Raw genomic sequence first — 17,299 nt, 5'->3', positions numbered from 1 at the left:
GTTATGCAGCCCTTGTAAAATGTTTATTCTAGACTCAAAGAGGTTGAGTCTCACAAGTTGAGTATGCTCTGAGGGTATGTGAGAGAGTATTCCAAATTTACACCACAGTTTTGTGATTATATATATACATATATATATATGTATATATATAATATACACATAAATATATTTGATATGATATATACATACAACAAACACTCTTAAAAAAATGTCATTAAACCAAAGATTCAGTGAGACATGCAGTCCACTCCTGTCCTAGAGTATTGAGGAAAATGTAGATGAATGAGGAGCTGAAATATTGAGGGAATAATAAGAGTTTCTCAAAATTCTATTTGTAGATTGCGAACTGCTGATTTATGTCAATAAGGAATTACAAATCAAAACAAATTTGAGATTCCATCCTACCTCAGGTAAAAGATCAACAAAATAGTTAACAATAAATGCTGGAGAAGTGCTCGCTTTGGCAGCACATATACTAAAATTGGCACGATACAGAGAAGATTAGCATGGCCCCTGCGCAAGGATGACACGCAAATTCGTGAAGTGTTCCATATTTTTTTAAAAAAAAATGCTGGAGAGGTTTCAGGGAAACTGGAACCCCAATTGACTGTTGGTAGGATTATAATCAGGTGGGACTACCTATAGAAATCAATATAAAAAATTTTCAAAAAGGTAAAAATAAGTCTATCATATGACTCAGACATATCAGTCCCTGACATATGCTCAAATGATTAGATGTCCTACCCCACAGATTCTTGCTCAGCATGTTCAATTCTTCCTTATCCACAATAGCTTGAAAATGGAAAGAACTTTAATGTCCTCCAACCTATGAACGGCTAATGAAAGATGTGGTACATAAAGATTATGTAGTACTATTTAGCTAAAAAGAAAAATGAAAATATGAACTTTTCAGGTAAATGGATGGACCTAAAAAGGATTAAATTGAGTGTGGTGATACGATTGTATAAAGACAAATGTCACATGCTCTTTCTCATTGGAGGCACCATCTCCTATCTCCAAATCTGAAGATGTAAGTACATATCCTCAAGTAACTGCAGAAGGCCAGAGAGTAAAGTGATATCATTTCAAAGGAAGGGTGTTTGGTGTGAGACAGCAGGGAGAATAGCATGATACAACTCATTTCAACAGTGCAATGTCAAGGGCACATTGCTTTTTAGAACAGGGTTTTATTGAGATGTATCTTTTTCCTTTATACCTTGAGCATCACTGAAGTTTACTAATAATTTCATTAATTTCAACAAAATGATATAAGGAAGTACATAGCATAGTGGCTATAGGCACCCAAAGCCAGGACCTGGTTCCAGTCTTAGGTGTTCTTTTCAAAAACAGAGTTTGTTCAAGGGTGTGAGTGAATTGCTGATACGTATGTGTGTACATCTTATGTTTGCAGTTCCCTTGGAGGCCAGAAGACAGTTTCAGCTCTCCTGGAACAATGTGGGTTTCTGGTATTCTGGAAAGAACAGGTAGTGCTCTTGAGCTTTTCAGCTCTTTGTTAAACCATTAATGGGTATTACATCACTCTGCCTTTCAACTTATTTATTTGTAGAATATAATAGTAGGATCTGCCTTCAAGGATTTTTTTCAGAACTTGTTCGGTTTATATAGATTAATTTAATATGGTATGCCACATGTTGTTCCTATATACTTTACATATTGACAATTAAATATTAGTTGAATAACTGAGTAAGCAGGCTGCTAGGATTTTTCTATAGCCAAATTAATTCATGTACATCACATACATGAAATTGGTAAGTCAGTTTAGATTGCTGAGAAGTCCTCAGAAAGCAAATCACAGAAGATTCTCTCTCTTCCTCAAAATGAGATTGAATCATGGTGGGGCTTGTGAATAGGGTAAATGTTGGTTGGAGAAGAATTTAGATTGATAATGTATAGGACTTTTTCTGAAGTGTCTTTCTTCTGAGATCTGAGAAAATCCTAATTAGAAGCTCAGGGCCTGATTAGAAACTCTACTCAGGGTAATCCCCTAGCCCCAGTCTTCTAATTGCCTTGCTGGGATGAAGAGTCCAGGCCAGGATAGAGTAGAAGTCCCATACGTATTAGCAAGTGCTTGTGTATGCTGGGGCTGCAAATGCCAAAGCTGCTTATTTCTTCTCAAAGACCCAGTTAGATACCAGATTCTTCCCAATTCACAGGGCCTCCTGTATTTGACAGGAACATTTGGTTTTGGTGAGTGTGGCTATAGTTCAGAGAGAGTAAATTGTAGCCTAGATTTTGAATGTTCTAGACAACATGAGACTTGCTTTCCTTGAATCTAAAATAGGCTTTTCGTTTTGTTCTTTGGAAAACAGTGTCAAAATGAAATATCATCTTCTTGTGGCTTGCAAGTATGCCTGGCACTGATTTTTGGCCCTCATCTGTAGCTGATAACTGTTCTCACACTAGTTTTTCGTTATTGTTTTTAGTATTTGAAGACCTGAGATCAAATGGTGAAGTTATACAGAAAGGTGAGAGGCGGTTTATGGATTCTTGTTGAATCTCTGAGAAACTTGTACAGTTTAATAGTATTGGGAACAATTCAATGTGATGGCCTCAAGGTTAAAAAGAGAAGTAGAGACTCTAGATAGGTGGCAAAATAAAACCTTTTTTTACAATATTTTTTTTATCCTTGGAATTGTTGGGGTTCCATAAATATGTCTAGTCAGAAAGGGGTGCTGTCTGTCTAGAAATGGGTTGCTAGTGATGCTCACTAGGGTTTGTAGTCTGGGTAGAGGGCAAATCTCATATCAATGTAGGCCATGAAACTACTTTGTGAGTTTAGCTTGCCCACCAAGGTTTAGAGAACTGAGATGGGCCCTCTAGAAACTAGTCATATAGGTTCTGGTTTTGACAGAAACTCTAAGGAGATAAGAGTGTTAAAGTGAAGAAGGTTGAACTAAGGAGGACTGACACCTATTTCATGATAATTTGGCTTTCCCTATGTAGTACTTCACACCACCACTGTTCCTTGTTTTACCACCACTCCTGACAGAATGAAGTTATTTGCTTCTTTCATTTTCTGAGAAGTATGGACATTGATAGCTTTGGGAGCAGAGGCATTGTGCTAAGACTCTGAAAGTAGTCACAGCTAAGCATTGGAAAAATGTCTTGGGCTGCAGGAGACCTAGGAGTATGGTTATTCTAGATATTCCAATTGGTTGATTGTATCTGGACAAAACCATCTTCATTGCAAGACCTCCTTTTTCTCAATTGGAGTAGAGGTGGTAATGTACTTCATCTCTCTGAATGTAGGAAGGTGGAACAATAACCTTCAGATGTGAGACTAGCACTTTACTCAATAATCCATCTACACATCCTTGCATCTCTTGACTAGAGACCAATTTCACCCCTATCTTAATCTGTTTCAGGATAGTGTAGAGATTTGCCCTGTTTTTCACAATTTAAAACCTCAACATGCTGCCTCATACTTTGTTACCCTCTTTCACCTTTATGTCAATACAGGCAGGTGCTGCCAATTTGATTGTAAGAACAGAGGGAGAAGGACAATCATCTGTATCCACTTGTTTTATGTCTTTATCAGCTTTTCCAGCATGTGTAATTATATATCACAGGTGTGTTCACTATTGTATTTTATAAAAATTAAACTGTGAGGAGGCTTAGTGGATAAAGCATTTATTGTTCAAATGTAAGGACTGGAGCTTAAAGTGGAAAGCATGATGGCCAGTGGCAATTCTAGAACTTGGGACGCAGAGGTAGAATCCTCAGGTAAAGGAGTTCGCTGGGCAGTTGGATTTGTGAACTCTGAGTCCAGTGAGTGACCATGCCTCAATCAATAAAGTGAAAAGTGACTGAAAGAAACATTGAAGAGTATCTGACTTCCACATGGACCTGTATAAATATGCACCTGCACCTTACATGCATACCCACAAGCATATTTGTATGTAAGTACATCATATACTCATGCAAAACATGAGGCCGTGAGCCTTGGTAAAACATGACTGATGTTCATGGAAGAATAGTCTAGTTAAAGTTACTTGCTGCTCAAGGCTCAGAAATGAAGTGTTTCTTCTTTTCATGAACAATTGAGTAACAGAACACCATGGATGGAAAGTGTGACTTTGCTCTGTGTAATGGAGGCTGGAGGGTTCAAATGGCATTAAAGATAACTTTCTTCTGTTGTCTCTCTTCAAATCAGCAATTCCAGGTGTGGGATTCAAAAATAGGACACTGATGTTTCAGTGTTCTGTGTGCTCACTCTCAGCAAGCAATTTAAAGACCAGAGTTTGTTGTTTGTTTGTTTGTTTGTTTACTTACTTGATTTTTTTTTCTGTGACCCCACTCAGCCATGGCTCTTCTTCCCACACAGAGATTTTATGGTATAACTTTGTTTTCCATACTCTTAGCTATTAGGAAGTTAACTGGATATTCCATTTATAAATAAAAACTATTTTGGACCAATTTATGAATTCAGACAGGGCATTCCATGGAAGGGGGGTTGTATTTACAATATTTTGCAGCTCCTTTGACATTCGGCAGCCATTGAGAAATATCCAAATACTAAAAAACATTTTTTTAGCCACTCCAAAATAGACATGATGATTAGGATACTCAGACTATACTCAGGCATGTATGTATTAGAGGCCTCTCTCCCTACTGTTCTTTTAAAAATATATTTATTTTGTTTTTAATTATGCATGTATGTGTATGTATCGATGTAAACCTGTGAGTGGCATGCTAAGTGAGGCCAGAAGAGATGTCAGATCCCCCAGAGCTGGAGTTACAGGCAATTGAAGACCAGTTGATGTGGATAATAAAAACAAAACTCAGATCCCCTGCTAGAGTCATGTGTGCCCTTAACAGAGAGCAATCTCTCTATCTACCTTGCCTTTGTTCATGGTGTATCCTGATGTACTCTGTCTCTAAGAGAAGGACCATGTAATTATAATTTTGAATTAAGTTACATTGTATTTATTTGTGTATTTCAGAGGAAGTGGCTCATATATCACCAAATATGTGTGGAGTTCAGAGGAGAACTTTCAGGATCTGGTTATTTTCTTCTACTATGTGGGCCTTGGGTATGGAACTCTGGTCATCAGGTTTGTCAGTAAGCATCTTTACCTGCTAAGGCATCTAGCTAGCCCTTGCTTAAAATTTTCAGAAACTGGTTGTAGTAGCAATGCCTAGTGATCTCAAGTTTTCCACTTTCTCTTCCGAATATTCGCATTTCTCCCCATCATCTATGCATTGGTTAGTATGGGTGGATTGAATCAGTTTGTGGGTTATCTTTACAGAACTCATTCCGCAGGGACCTTTGGTAATATTTTTTTAATTAAATATTGTTTAATGGTTGTTGTCTTCTATTCAGGTATCCAGCACACATATAGATTTTTTAAAAATAAATTTGGTGTCTATAGAACATCCCAGACTCTCACCTCCAAACACTAATAACTAAGAATTTTAAAGAAAAATAATTAGGATCCATAGTAGGTGCTAAATCAAAATTAACCCTTTCAATTGTTAGTATTACCACTGTTGTTATTATTACTCTTGCAGTTTAATAAGGAAAAAGAAATCCTTAACTGATGTTTTTCAAGGAGAGGAGAATATTGCAAAGCCATTTTGGTAAGAGACACAAAAATTAGCTTTTCTCTCATTTTCTTCAACATTTACTTTACTCAACATAGGTTGGAATGCAGAGGCTGGTCTGATGCTGACAGAGCTGATTATTCTGATTATACTGGCATTCAGCAAACACAATAACAATTTCATTTTTTATTTATTTACTCATTAATACATCCTTCCAAAAATACTTAAACAGCTTATAAAATGCAAAACATGTAGTAAGATAAAATAAATTAAAAATGGGGAGTGGGAGAGAGAACATCTTTAGGCAGATAGGAGTAAGGACCAGGACAAGGCCATTCAAATGACATTTGTTTTGTAGTTGTTTGGGGCAGAAGGTCTCAGGAGAAGATTCTTCACTAAGTATTTACTTTGTGAAATAAAGGAGTTTCCTCTGAGGACAGTTCTAGTCATCTCTTTGATTATAGATGTGCAAAGAAAGGTGATGTTACATGAGGGCAAACCTATGCAATATTTTCAGCTCAGAATTGGAGACATCTGTCAGAACTTTAGAGTTTAATTGATACCACCTCCCTCCTTAAGTATTAGAAGTTAATGTATGCGCAGTCACTAGAAGAGTAATGCACTTACTGTATGGTAATGCTCAGTATTACCATGTTTGTGAACAATGGAACAGTGAATGGAAGTGTAATCCTGCAGGCTGATACGGTGAGACTTCAATACCTGCTTAGTGGGTGGCTTAAGTCATGTTGTAGCATCACTGCACACTCCTGTTTGTCAGTCTATAAATAAAGGTAATAAGAAAGTGTACTGTGCTGGAAAATATTAAGAAGTAAATGAGGCAATTTATAGAGAATATCTGCAACAGTACTTATCACAGTGAATAATCAAGTGTTAGTCATTATTATTGTTAATGAAACACTAGTGAATTTGAAGACAGAGTTGGCTTTATTTTGGACTGTAGGATTTGAGGGTACCTCTTCCTGTTCAATGTGTTGATTAGTAGAGATGGTTTTAGAGATAAAAAAGGCTGAGCAGACAGGTGTCATGATACATACATTCCCGTGTGTCAGCCTTGGGAACAGAGACTAGAGAATAAGGAGTGCAAGGCCAGCTTGGTGACATAGTAAGTTTGAAAACAGCCTGGGCTTCACAGTGAGATACTTTCTCCCTCTCAGTGAAAACTATAGAAACAGAATACAAATTAGGCTGGTCATTTCAAAGTTATCTTTATTCTGAAGCGAATGAGACTTCCATTAAACACCAGCCCATCTCCCCTTATAAATGATATTAAAAAATCTTACTTCATTTTGACTCTTAATTCCCAACACAACAGAACTTAGGATCTTATGTCAAGATAAAGATACTCATTCACTTTGTAAAATATATGCTGTATATGTATGGTTTTGTTCAGACCAACAGATCCATGAATACATGGATCTTTGTTGTTTTCTTCAAAACATTTGAAGAAGTCTGATATATGATGAATAAATTTTCACTGGATAAATGCAGAATGCCATTATTTTAAATTGTTCTTAGAGCTTATACATTTTAATATATATGATTTTTAAGCCTTCTTATATACATTAAAAAACTTGGTCAGACTTTTACATCTCATAAAAACCTTTCAGTTTTTTTGTTCTGACAAAATATATCCATTTAACATTTAAACATAAAATCTTATTTATTAAAATGATTTTTATCCTCATAAAAGTATATATTGATTGGGTGGTAGTAGCAAAATACTTTTTTTTCAATAATTTATTTATTTATTTATCCACTTTAAATTCTTTTTTTTTCATTTTTATTAGATATTTTCCCCTCCAAAAAAAAGAAAAAATAAAATAAAATAAAATAAAAACCTAAAAAACAAAGAAAATTACCCTGTTTCCTCCCTCCTCCTTCTGCTCACCAACCCACTCTCTCCCACTTCCAGGCCCTGGCATTCCCCTACTGGGGCATAGAACCTTCACAGGGCCAAGGGCTGAGCACAGGGTCCCCAATGAAGGAGCTAGAGAAAGGACCCAAGGAGCTGAAGGGTTTGAAGCTCCTTAGGAAGAAAAACAACATGAACTAACTAGTACCCTCAGAGCTCCCAGGGACTAAACCACCAACCAAAGACTACACATGGTGGGACTCATGACTCCAACAGCATATGTATAGCAGAGGATGGCCAAGTCAGTCCACTTTACATTCTTATAGTCCATTTACCTCCTCTCTTCTGAGTCTCGCCCTTATGAATTCCTCCCACCATTGCAGTCTCTCCTCCTCATAGAAGGGAAAGGCTTCCTTGTGTATCAGCCTACCCTGGAACATCTGTCCCAGCAGCACTAAAGCATCCTCTCCCACTGAGGCCCAACCAGGCAGACCAGTTAGGAGAATGGGATCCAATGGCAGGCAATAAAGTCAGAGACATCCTCTGCTTCAATTGTTAGGTGGCCCACGTGAGCAAGCTGTACATCTGCTACAAATGTGTTTAGGAAGATCTAAATTCAGCCCTGCATGCTCCTTTGGTTGGTAGTTCAGTCTCTGTGAGCCCCTATGAGTCCAGGTTAGTTGACTCCATAAGTCTTATGGTGTCCTTGACCCTTCCAGGTCATGTACTTCTATCCCCTACTCTTCCACAATTCTCCTACTGCTCTGCCTGATGTTTGGCTGTGGGTCTTTGTATAAGTTTTAATGCATTTCTGGGTGAAACCTCTCAGGAGAGAGTTATGATAGATTTCTGTCTAGAAGAATGGCAGAGTATCATTAATAATATCAGGGTTGGGTCTCTATCCAGGTTTATCCCTGTGCATATTGTAGTCAGGACAAATTTTAGGTTTAAAGTTATGTGGATGGGTTAATGTCCTCCTCCCTCCCTCCACTGGGAGTCTTGCCTAGCTAATAGAGGTGACCATTTCAGTCTCCATATCTCTTGCTGGTAGGAATGTCAGCGAAGGTCATCCATAGACTCCTCAGAGCCTTCCATTTACCAGGTCTCCAGCTAGTCCCAGAGATGCTGCGCCCTCCTCCCCCATATCCATTCTCCCAGCTCTTTCCTGCTCCCTCACCCCCGCACCTGATCTGCATTCCCATTCTCCTCTTTACCCCCTCACCCACAGACACAGAATTTCTCAATCCACTTTTTATGACTTCATTGTTTTTCCCTCTGAATGGGATTTACACATCCTCCTTTGGGCCATTCATTTTACTCAGTTTCTTTGGGTCTCTGGATTGTAGCATGCTTACCCTGCACTTTACGGCTATTGTGAACTTATAAGTGAACATATGCCATACATTTCTTTCTGGGTCTGATTTACCTCACTTAGGATGATATTTTCTAGTTTCATTCATTTGCCTGCAACTTTCATGATGTCTTTATTTTTAATAGTTGAGTACAATTCCATTGTGTAGATATACCACATTTTCTTTATCCAGTCTTCAGTTGAGGAACACCTAGGTTGTTTGAAGTTTCTGGCTATCATGAATAAAGTTTCTATGAACACAGTTGAGCAACTGTCATTGTGCTATAGTGGGGTGTCTTTTGGGTATATGGTCAGTATACTATAGTTGGGCCCTGGGGTAGAACTATTGCCAATTGTCTGAGAAACTGCAAAATTGATTTCCATAGTGGTTTTAGAAGTGTGCATTCTCACCAGCATTGAAGGAATGTTCTCCTTGCTCCACATCCTCATCAGCATGTGTGGTTACTTGAGTCTTTGATCTTAGATATTCTGATGAGTATAAGATGGAAGCACAGAGTTATTTTGATTATATTTCTATAATGACTAAGTACATTGAACATTTCGCTAAGTTCTTCTCAGCCATTAGAGATTCCTCTGTTGAGAATTCTGTTTAACTCTGTGGACCATTTTAGTTTTCAATTGAGTTGTTTGGTTTGTTGATGTCCAGTTTATTCAGCCCTTTACATATTGTGGATGCTAGTTCTCTGTCAGTTGTCAAAGTGGTGAATATCTTTTCACATTCTGTAGTCTACCATTTTGTCCTATTGATGATGTCCTTTCCCTTGCAAAGCTTTTCAGTTTTTTGAGGTCTCATTTATTAATTGTTGATCTTAGAGACTGAGATATTTGTGTTCTGTTTAGGAATTTGATTCCTGTACCAATGAAGGGAGTTTCCCAATTTCTCTTCTATTAGACTTAGTGTGTCTGTTTTTATGTTGAGATCTGTCTTAGTCAGAATTTCTATTCCTGCACAAACATCATGACCAAGAAGCAAGTTGGGGAGAAAAGGGTTATTCAGCTTACACTTCCACATTGCTGTTCATCACCAGAGGAAGCCAGGACTGGAACTCAAGCAGGTCAGGAAGCAGAAGCTGATGCAGAGGCCATAGAGAGATGTTCCATACTGGCTTGCTTCCCCTGGCTTGCTCAGCCTGCTCTCTTATAGAACCTAAGACTACCAGCCCAGGGATGGCACCACCCACAAGGGGCCTTATCCCCTTGATCACTAATTGAGAAAATACCCCACAGCTGAATCTCATGGAGGCACTTCCCCAACTGAAGCTCCATTCTCCGTTATAACTCCAGCCTGTGTCAAGTTGGCACACAAAACCAGCCAGTACAAGATCTTTAGTCCACTTTATCTTGAGTTTTGTGCAGGATAATAAACATAATACTGCATTCTTCTACATGCATATATACAGTTAGACCAGCACCATTTGTTGAAGATGCTGTCATTGTTCCATTGTTTGGTTTTGGATTCTTTGTCAAATAGGTGTGTGGGCTTATTATTTCTGGGTGTTCAATTCTATTCCATTGAGCAAATTGTTTGTTGTTATACTAACACCATGCAAGGTTTTTTTTTTTTCACTTTTCTTTTGTACTACAGCTTGATAACTAAAGGATTTATTTTATTTTACAGAATATTTTTAGCTATCCTAGTTTTTTTTTGTTTTTCCATAGGAAATTGAGAATTGCTCTTTCAGGTCTGTAAAGAATTGTGTTAGAATTTTGATGGGAATTGCATTGAATCTTTAGATTGCTTTTGGTAAGATGACTTTTTTTAGTATTTTAATCATACTAATCCAGGAGAATTAGAGATCTTTCCATTTTCTGATATATTGTTTAATTTCTTTGTTTAGAGTCTTCACATTCTTGTCATACAGGTCTATCATGTGCTTAGAATTACACAAAGATAGTTTATATTACTTGTGGCTACTTTGAAAGGTGTTGTTTTCCTAATTTCTTTCTTAGACTGATAATCATTTGTATAAAGAAAGGCTACTGATTTTGATTTTAGTTTATTTTATATCTAGCTACTTTGCTGAAGGTTTTTTTAAGGTGTAGGAATTCTCTGGTAGAATTTAAGGAGTCATTTATGTATAATATCATATCATCTGTGAATAGCGATACTTTGACTTCTTCCTTTCCAGTTTGTATCTCCTTGATCTCAGTTGGTTGTATAGCTAGAACTTCGAACACTAGATGAATAGACATAAGGAGTGTGGGCAGCCTTGTCTTGTCCCTGGTTTTAGTAGAATTCCTTTAAATTTCTCTCCATTTAGTTTGATGTTGGCTATTGGTTTGGTGTTTATTGCTTTTATTATTTTTATATATCCATCTTGTACCCCGGATCTCTCCAAGACCTTTAACATGAAGGGGTTTTGCATCTCCTGAAAAGATTTTTCAGTATCTAATGGCATGATCATGTGAGTTTTTTTCTTTCAGTTTTTTACATGGTGGATTACATTGATGGGTTTTTGTATCTTTCCTGAATCACTTAAATGAAGCCTACTTTGTCAAAGTGAATGATATTTTGTTGTGTTCTTGGATTCAGTTGAGGGTACTTTATTGAGTATATTTGCAATGATATTCATAACAAGAATTGGTCTGAAATTCACCTTTTTGTTGAGTCTTTATGTGGCTTAGGTTTCAGGATGACTGGCTTCATAGAATGGATTTAGCAACCTTCCTTATGTTTCTATTTGTGGAATAGTTTGAGGGATGGATGTTGATATTAGTTCTTCCTCTAAGTCTGGTAGAATTTTGGACTAAAATTATAAGGACTTGGAATTTTTCTGGTTAGAAGATTTTTAATGATGTTATAGGACTATTCAAATGTTTTTTCTGACCTTGAGTTAACATGAGAAAGTGGTATCTAACTAGAAAATTATCTATTTCATTTAGATTTTCCATTTTGTGGAGTACAGGTTTTGAAGTAATAACTAATAATTCTTTGAATTTCCTCAGTGTCTGTTGTTGTGTCTTTCTTTTTGTTTCTGATTTTGTTAATTTGGATGCTGTTTCTTTTTCCTTTCAGTTAGTTTAGGTAAGGAATTTTGTCTATACTATTGATTTTCTCAAAGAACCAGCTCATGGTTTTGTTGATTCTTTGTATTATTTTCTTTGTTTTTAATTGATTGATTTCAACACTGAATTTGACTATTTTTTTGGCATTTACTCATCTGTGGTAGTTTGCTTCTTTTTGTTTTAGAGCTTCCAGGTGTGCTGTTAAGTTGCTAGTATGAGATCTCTCTCATTTCTTTACAAAGTCCCTTAGTGCTATAAACTTTCCTCTAAATACTGCTTTCATTGTGCCCCAAAAGTGTGAATATGTTGTGTCTTTATTTTTTTTGAATTCTAGAAAGTCTTCAGTTTCTTTCTTGATTTCTTCCCTGACCCAGTGATCATTGTATAGAGAGTTGTTCGGTTGATTTGACTGAAGTATCAATTTCTTCTATTGTATCTTTTATGCCTGAGATTATCTCTTCCATTTCTTATTCTGTTGATGATGCTTACATATCTTGTTTTCTTCCCTAGGTTTTCCACCTCCTGGGTTCCCTCAGTTTGTGTTTTCTTTATTGCTTCTATTTTGCCTTTTAGGCCTTGAATAGTTTTATTCATTTCCTTCACATGTTTAATTGTATTTTCTTGTATTTCTTTTTTTTTTCTTTTTTTTTGGTTTTTTGAGTCAGGGTTTCCCTGTGTAGCCCTGGCTATCCTGGAACTCATTCTGTAGACAAGGCTGACCTCAAACTCAGAAATTCACCTACCTCTGCCTCCCAAGTGCTGGGATTAAAGGCATGCACTACCACCACCCGGCCTTTCTTGTATTTCTCTAAGAGACTTATTAATTCCTCTTTAAAGTAATGTATCATCATTATAAGGTTGGACTTAAGCTCATTTTCTTGTATGGGCGGGTCAATTGTGGGTGAGGAAGGATCTAAGCTGGATGTTCCTATTGCTGTAGGCCTGATGAAGTCAGGAAGAGAGTTGGCTGGACAATAGAGTCAACTCTCCATACAAATTATTTTCCCCTTGATTATACAGACTTTGTAAAATGTAAATATTTAATTAAAAAATATGTATCTGTGTATATATTTATACAGCTCTCTTCCAAGGATATAAAAAATTGTTAGTAATCTTGAAGGTGAACTTTTGTGAGGCTTTGAACTGCTTGTCAAGTGCACTGGGCACTGAACTGGGATGCCCAGTTCTGCAAGAGCAGTGAATATAACTCCTGAGCCACCTCTCTGGACCTTCACAAACTTTTGAAAACAGAACAAGTTATTGATTCAGGAGAAGATAAAAATAAGATGGTAGGCACTAGTGGTGCACACCTTTAATCCCAGCGCTTTGGATGCAGAGGCAGGTAGATTTCTGAGTTGGAGGCCAGCCTGGTCTACAGAGTTAGTTCTGGGACAACCAGGGCTACACAGAGAAACCCTGCCTCAGAAAACTGGAAAAAAAAGGATTATGCCATAAGAATACTAAAAGAAATAAAACAATCATATTAACAAGAATTCTAAATTTGGGGATGAACCATTAGACACTGACCATTATTCCATCATTAAGTCATCTTTTACTAATCCCCAAAGTTTACTTTGTTATTCATCTGAACCTATATGAGCTTTTTTGAAAATTTACATTTTATTTCACTCATACTGAGAGAACAAGTAAATGTTTTACTTGTACATATTCTAGTGTTTTAGTGCCCCAAATGATAAGTATAGAAAGGCAGAGAACTTGTCATGTCCTGCTGTCCATAGAAAACCTGATGTTTGTTAGAATTATAATTTATGATGCCATTTCTATCTCTTATTGAACTTTGTACACTAGTTCTGGAATGGCTTGACTCATGCATCTCCATGATTGATAATGATTTGGCATGTAGGACTATTTCATAAACCCAGTGAGACACTTTTTGAGGGAACTGCTCTTCTCTGTAAGGCATTCTCTATTGGATATAGGTTTTGAGTTAGGGATGGGCAGTTGTGACTACATTCTTCTTGGTGCTGGGAACATCTGGCTTAGACCTGTGCATGCTGCTATTATCTGTTTGAGTTCACATGTGTGTCAGTCCTCTTGTGTCTAAACGCCCTTCTTTCTTTTTTGTCTTCCGTACCCACTGGCTCTTAAAATCTTTCTGCCTCTTGTTCTTCAGAGGTCCCAGATCTCTGAGGGGAGGGATTTGATGGAGACATCCCTTATAGGACTAAATGTTACAAGATCTCCCAATCTCTGTCTCTGTATTTGTTCCTATCTACTGGTTCAGTCTCTGTATTTGTTCCTATCTACTGCAGAAGGAAGTTTCTGAGATGTTGGCTGATATATGTGTTGTGATGTGTAGTAGAATGTTGTCAGGGGTTATTTTATTGCTACATTCCTTTAGCAGAAGAGTAGCATTTGGTTTCCATAATACCTATAGCCTGCCTGATCTCAGGTTTTTGGCCACCTGAGCAGTGTCAGGTATGGATTCCTTTTCATGGAGTGTGTTTTAAATCCAATCATATAGTGGTTGATAAGTCCCAGAACTTTTGTTCCTCTATTGCAGTAATGTTTATTACAGGCATACCACTATTGTAGATCAAAGGGTTTGAGCTGAGATGGTATTTACCTTCTCCTCTAGTAGCATGCAGAGTTCTTTCCTGTATCATGAACACTGGTCAGTGGAGTTAAGCTTCTAGATAGGCAACAGACTTCTCTGTGTTCAATGGGTTATGTATGTGTTATCTTCAGGAATAGGAACTTAATATCAATTTGAGAAAATAAATCAATTTCCTAGGTTATAATCTGAGTTGTCTGTGGCTTTTTATTTGGTGCTTTTGTTCAACAACTCAAGATGTAACCTAATTATCAGTATGGGAGTTTATTATTAGCATGGAAGGTTTAGTGATGAGAGATGTGTAAGTTGGTCCCTCTTATTATTTGAAGGTTCTATTTAGTATTTTGACTGTGGTGCTGTAATGTTAGTAAACAAAGAGAAACACAATGTCCAGAAAGATTATAGGACTTGTTCAAAGTCTAAAAGTATTTTATGTATACTATTCCAATATTGTTTCTTTGAAACCTTTTTCTGGTTGCACATGAAGTAAATATATAGCTCCAGTGGTGGACTTGCAGAGGTTTGGAAGTCCTTGAGAAACTTAGCACTAGATCACAATTTGCCCGTTTCCTAATTAAGAGGCCTTGTGGGGTGAGCTCAGCCACTTTATCTCTTTGTCATTCTTTAGTCAAAAGTGGGAATAACACAACATTTTGTGCTATACAGGATTTTTAGTTCAAGTGAAAGAAAGCTTGTGAAAGTTGAAAAGTGTTTTGCAAATGAGGCTCATTACTGAGAACCAAGCAGGTTGTAGTCATGCTAATCTCCAGAAATATCTTATTACTGCTCTTATTTTATTTCCTCAGGTGACCTTGACTTTATGGCAGACAATGGCACCAGGTTGACAGAATTTATTCTCATGGGGTTCCAGCTTCGGTCAGAGCTACAGTTGGGTCTCTTCTTCATGTTTTTGGTCTTTTATCTCATCACCATTGTTGGAAACCTGGGCATGATCATGTTAATTCAAAGTGACCCTCGGCTCCAAACACCCATGTACTTCTTCCTCAGCCATCTGTCCTTCCTGGATATTTGCTACTCATCTGTTATTGTGCCTCAATTGCTGGAGACCTTGGGGAATAATAAGATGGTTATCACTTATGAGCGCTGTGCTACCCAGTTCTTCTTTTTCACCTTGTATGCTAGTACAGAATGTTTCCTTTTGGCTGTGATGGCATATGACCGCTATGTGGCTGTATGTAACCCCCTACTTTATGCCATGGCCATGACACCACAGACTCGTTTGGGGCTGGTTGCTACAGCATATTCTGGTGCAATGATAAATACTGTGGTCCGGACTGGGTGTACTTTTTCCATGTCATTCTGTAAATCTAACCAGGTTGATTTCTTTTTTTGTGACCTCCCACCCCTACTGAAGCTTGCTTGTAGTGAGACCAAGTTACGGGAACAGGTGATCTTCCTGTTGGCTTTTTTGGTCATCACAACTAGTGTTACAGTGATTCTCATATCTTACCTATTTATTATCTGGGCTATTCTGAAGATTCATACAGCAGGGGCCAAAGCTAAGACCTTCTCTACTTGTGCATCTCACATGATTGCAGTGGCTCTTTTTTTTGGAACACTTATATTTATGTACTTGAAAGGTAATATGGGCAAATCCCTCTGGGAAGACAAGATTGTGTCTGTATTCTACACTGTGGTGATTCCTATGTTGAACCCCATGATCTATAGCCTGAGGAACAAGGAAGTGAAGGAGGCTCTAAAGAAAGCTTTCAAAAGAATTAAGGCTTCTCAAGAAAGTAAGATGTAAGCTTCATCCGTACAAAGTCTCTATCTGTTGGGGCTTTGCTTTATCTTCTTAATATATATGACTTTGCTCTCAGAATTGCACTGAAGCAGAAAATGTAAGTTTGGCTTCTAGAACTTTATTAGCTCTATGATTTTGAGCAATAACTGTTTTGTATCATTTCCTTACACAAATACATTTTTATTGAGGATGTAGAGAAGGCTTAGTGGTTGAGATTGGATCCTGCTTGTGAAGAGGACTCAAATTCAGTTCCCACCACCCATACTAGACTGCTACCTATAGCTCCAGATTCATGGGAATCTTCTGGCTTCCATGTGCATTGTCTCTCTCCATCCATCTTCTCTTACACATACAAAGTACATAATTACATAATGAAAAATAAAGACAATTTTTCTGACTTTTTTATTAAATATTTTCTTTATATTTCAAATGATGTCTCCTCTCCTGGCTACCTCTCTGAAAAAATATCAAAAACAAAAACAAAAAACAAACACTGTTTTCTCCACCTTCTTCCTGCTCACAAACCCACTCTCTCCCTCTTCCTGGCCCTGGCATCATCCTACACTGGGGCAGAAAACATTCACAGGACCAAGGGCCTCTCCTCCCATTGATGACCTACTAGACCCTCCTCTGCTATACATATGTTGCTGGAGCCATAAGTCCCACCATGTGTGCTCTTTGGTTGATGGTTTAGTCCCTGAGAGCTCTGAGGGTACTAGTTAGTTCATATTGTTGTTTATCCTAAAGGGCTGCAACCCCTTCAGTTCTTTGGGTCCTTTCTCTAGCTCCTTCATTGGGGACCCTATGTTCAGTCCAATGAATGATTGTGAGTCTCTACTTCTGTATTAGTCAGGCACTGTCAGAGCCTCTCAGAAGACAGCTATTTCAGTCTCCTGTCAGCCAGCCACTTGTTGACATCCACAATAGTGTCTGGGTTTGATGATTGAATATGGAAAGGATTCCAAGGTGGAACAGTCTCTGGATTGTCCTTCCTTCAGTCTCTGCTCCAAAGTTTGTCTCTGTAACTCTTTAGATGGGTATTTTGTTCCCCTTTATAAGATGGAATGAAGCATCCACACATTGATATTTTTTCTTCTTGAGTTTCTTGTGGTTTGTGGATTGTATTTTAGGTATTCTGAGCTT

At 37.6% G+C, this 17,299-nt stretch overlaps 1 protein-coding gene and 1 non-coding gene across 2 annotated transcripts; both read left to right on the top strand.

The window, feature by feature from the left end:
• The first annotated feature begins 451 nt into the window (after positions 1 to 451).
• LOC116104174 lies at positions 452 to 558 on the top strand. The gene has a single exon (XR_004123713.1). It is a non-coding gene; the product is annotated as a U6 spliceosomal RNA (small nuclear RNA).
• Positions 559 to 15,120: 14,562 nt separating this feature from the next.
• LOC116101106 (olfactory receptor 9I1-like) lies at positions 15,121 to 16,192 on the top strand. The gene has a single exon (XM_031384792.1). It carries the CDS (start codon positions 15,212 to 15,214, stop codon positions 16,157 to 16,159), a length of 948 nt encoding a protein of 315 aa, XP_031240652.1. The 5' UTR covers positions 15,121 to 15,211; the 3' UTR covers positions 16,160 to 16,192.
• The last annotated feature ends 1,107 nt before the right edge of the window (positions 16,193 to 17,299 follow it).

The sequence above is a fragment of the Mastomys coucha genome, unplaced genomic scaffold (genome assembly GCF_008632895.1).
Source record: "Mastomys coucha isolate ucsf_1 unplaced genomic scaffold, UCSF_Mcou_1 pScaffold21, whole genome shotgun sequence".
NCBI classification, from domain to species: Eukaryota; Metazoa; Chordata; class Mammalia; order Rodentia; family Muridae; genus Mastomys; species Mastomys coucha.
Note: the sequence above shows the minus strand (reverse complement) of the source record. Positions and strands in the feature narration are given on the sequence as shown.

Excerpts from the sequence above, each read along its gene's own strand:
- LOC116101106 (XM_031384792.1), top strand. The coding sequence starts at position 15,212 with ATGGCAGACAATGGCACCAGGTTGACAGAATTTATTCTCATGGGGTTC.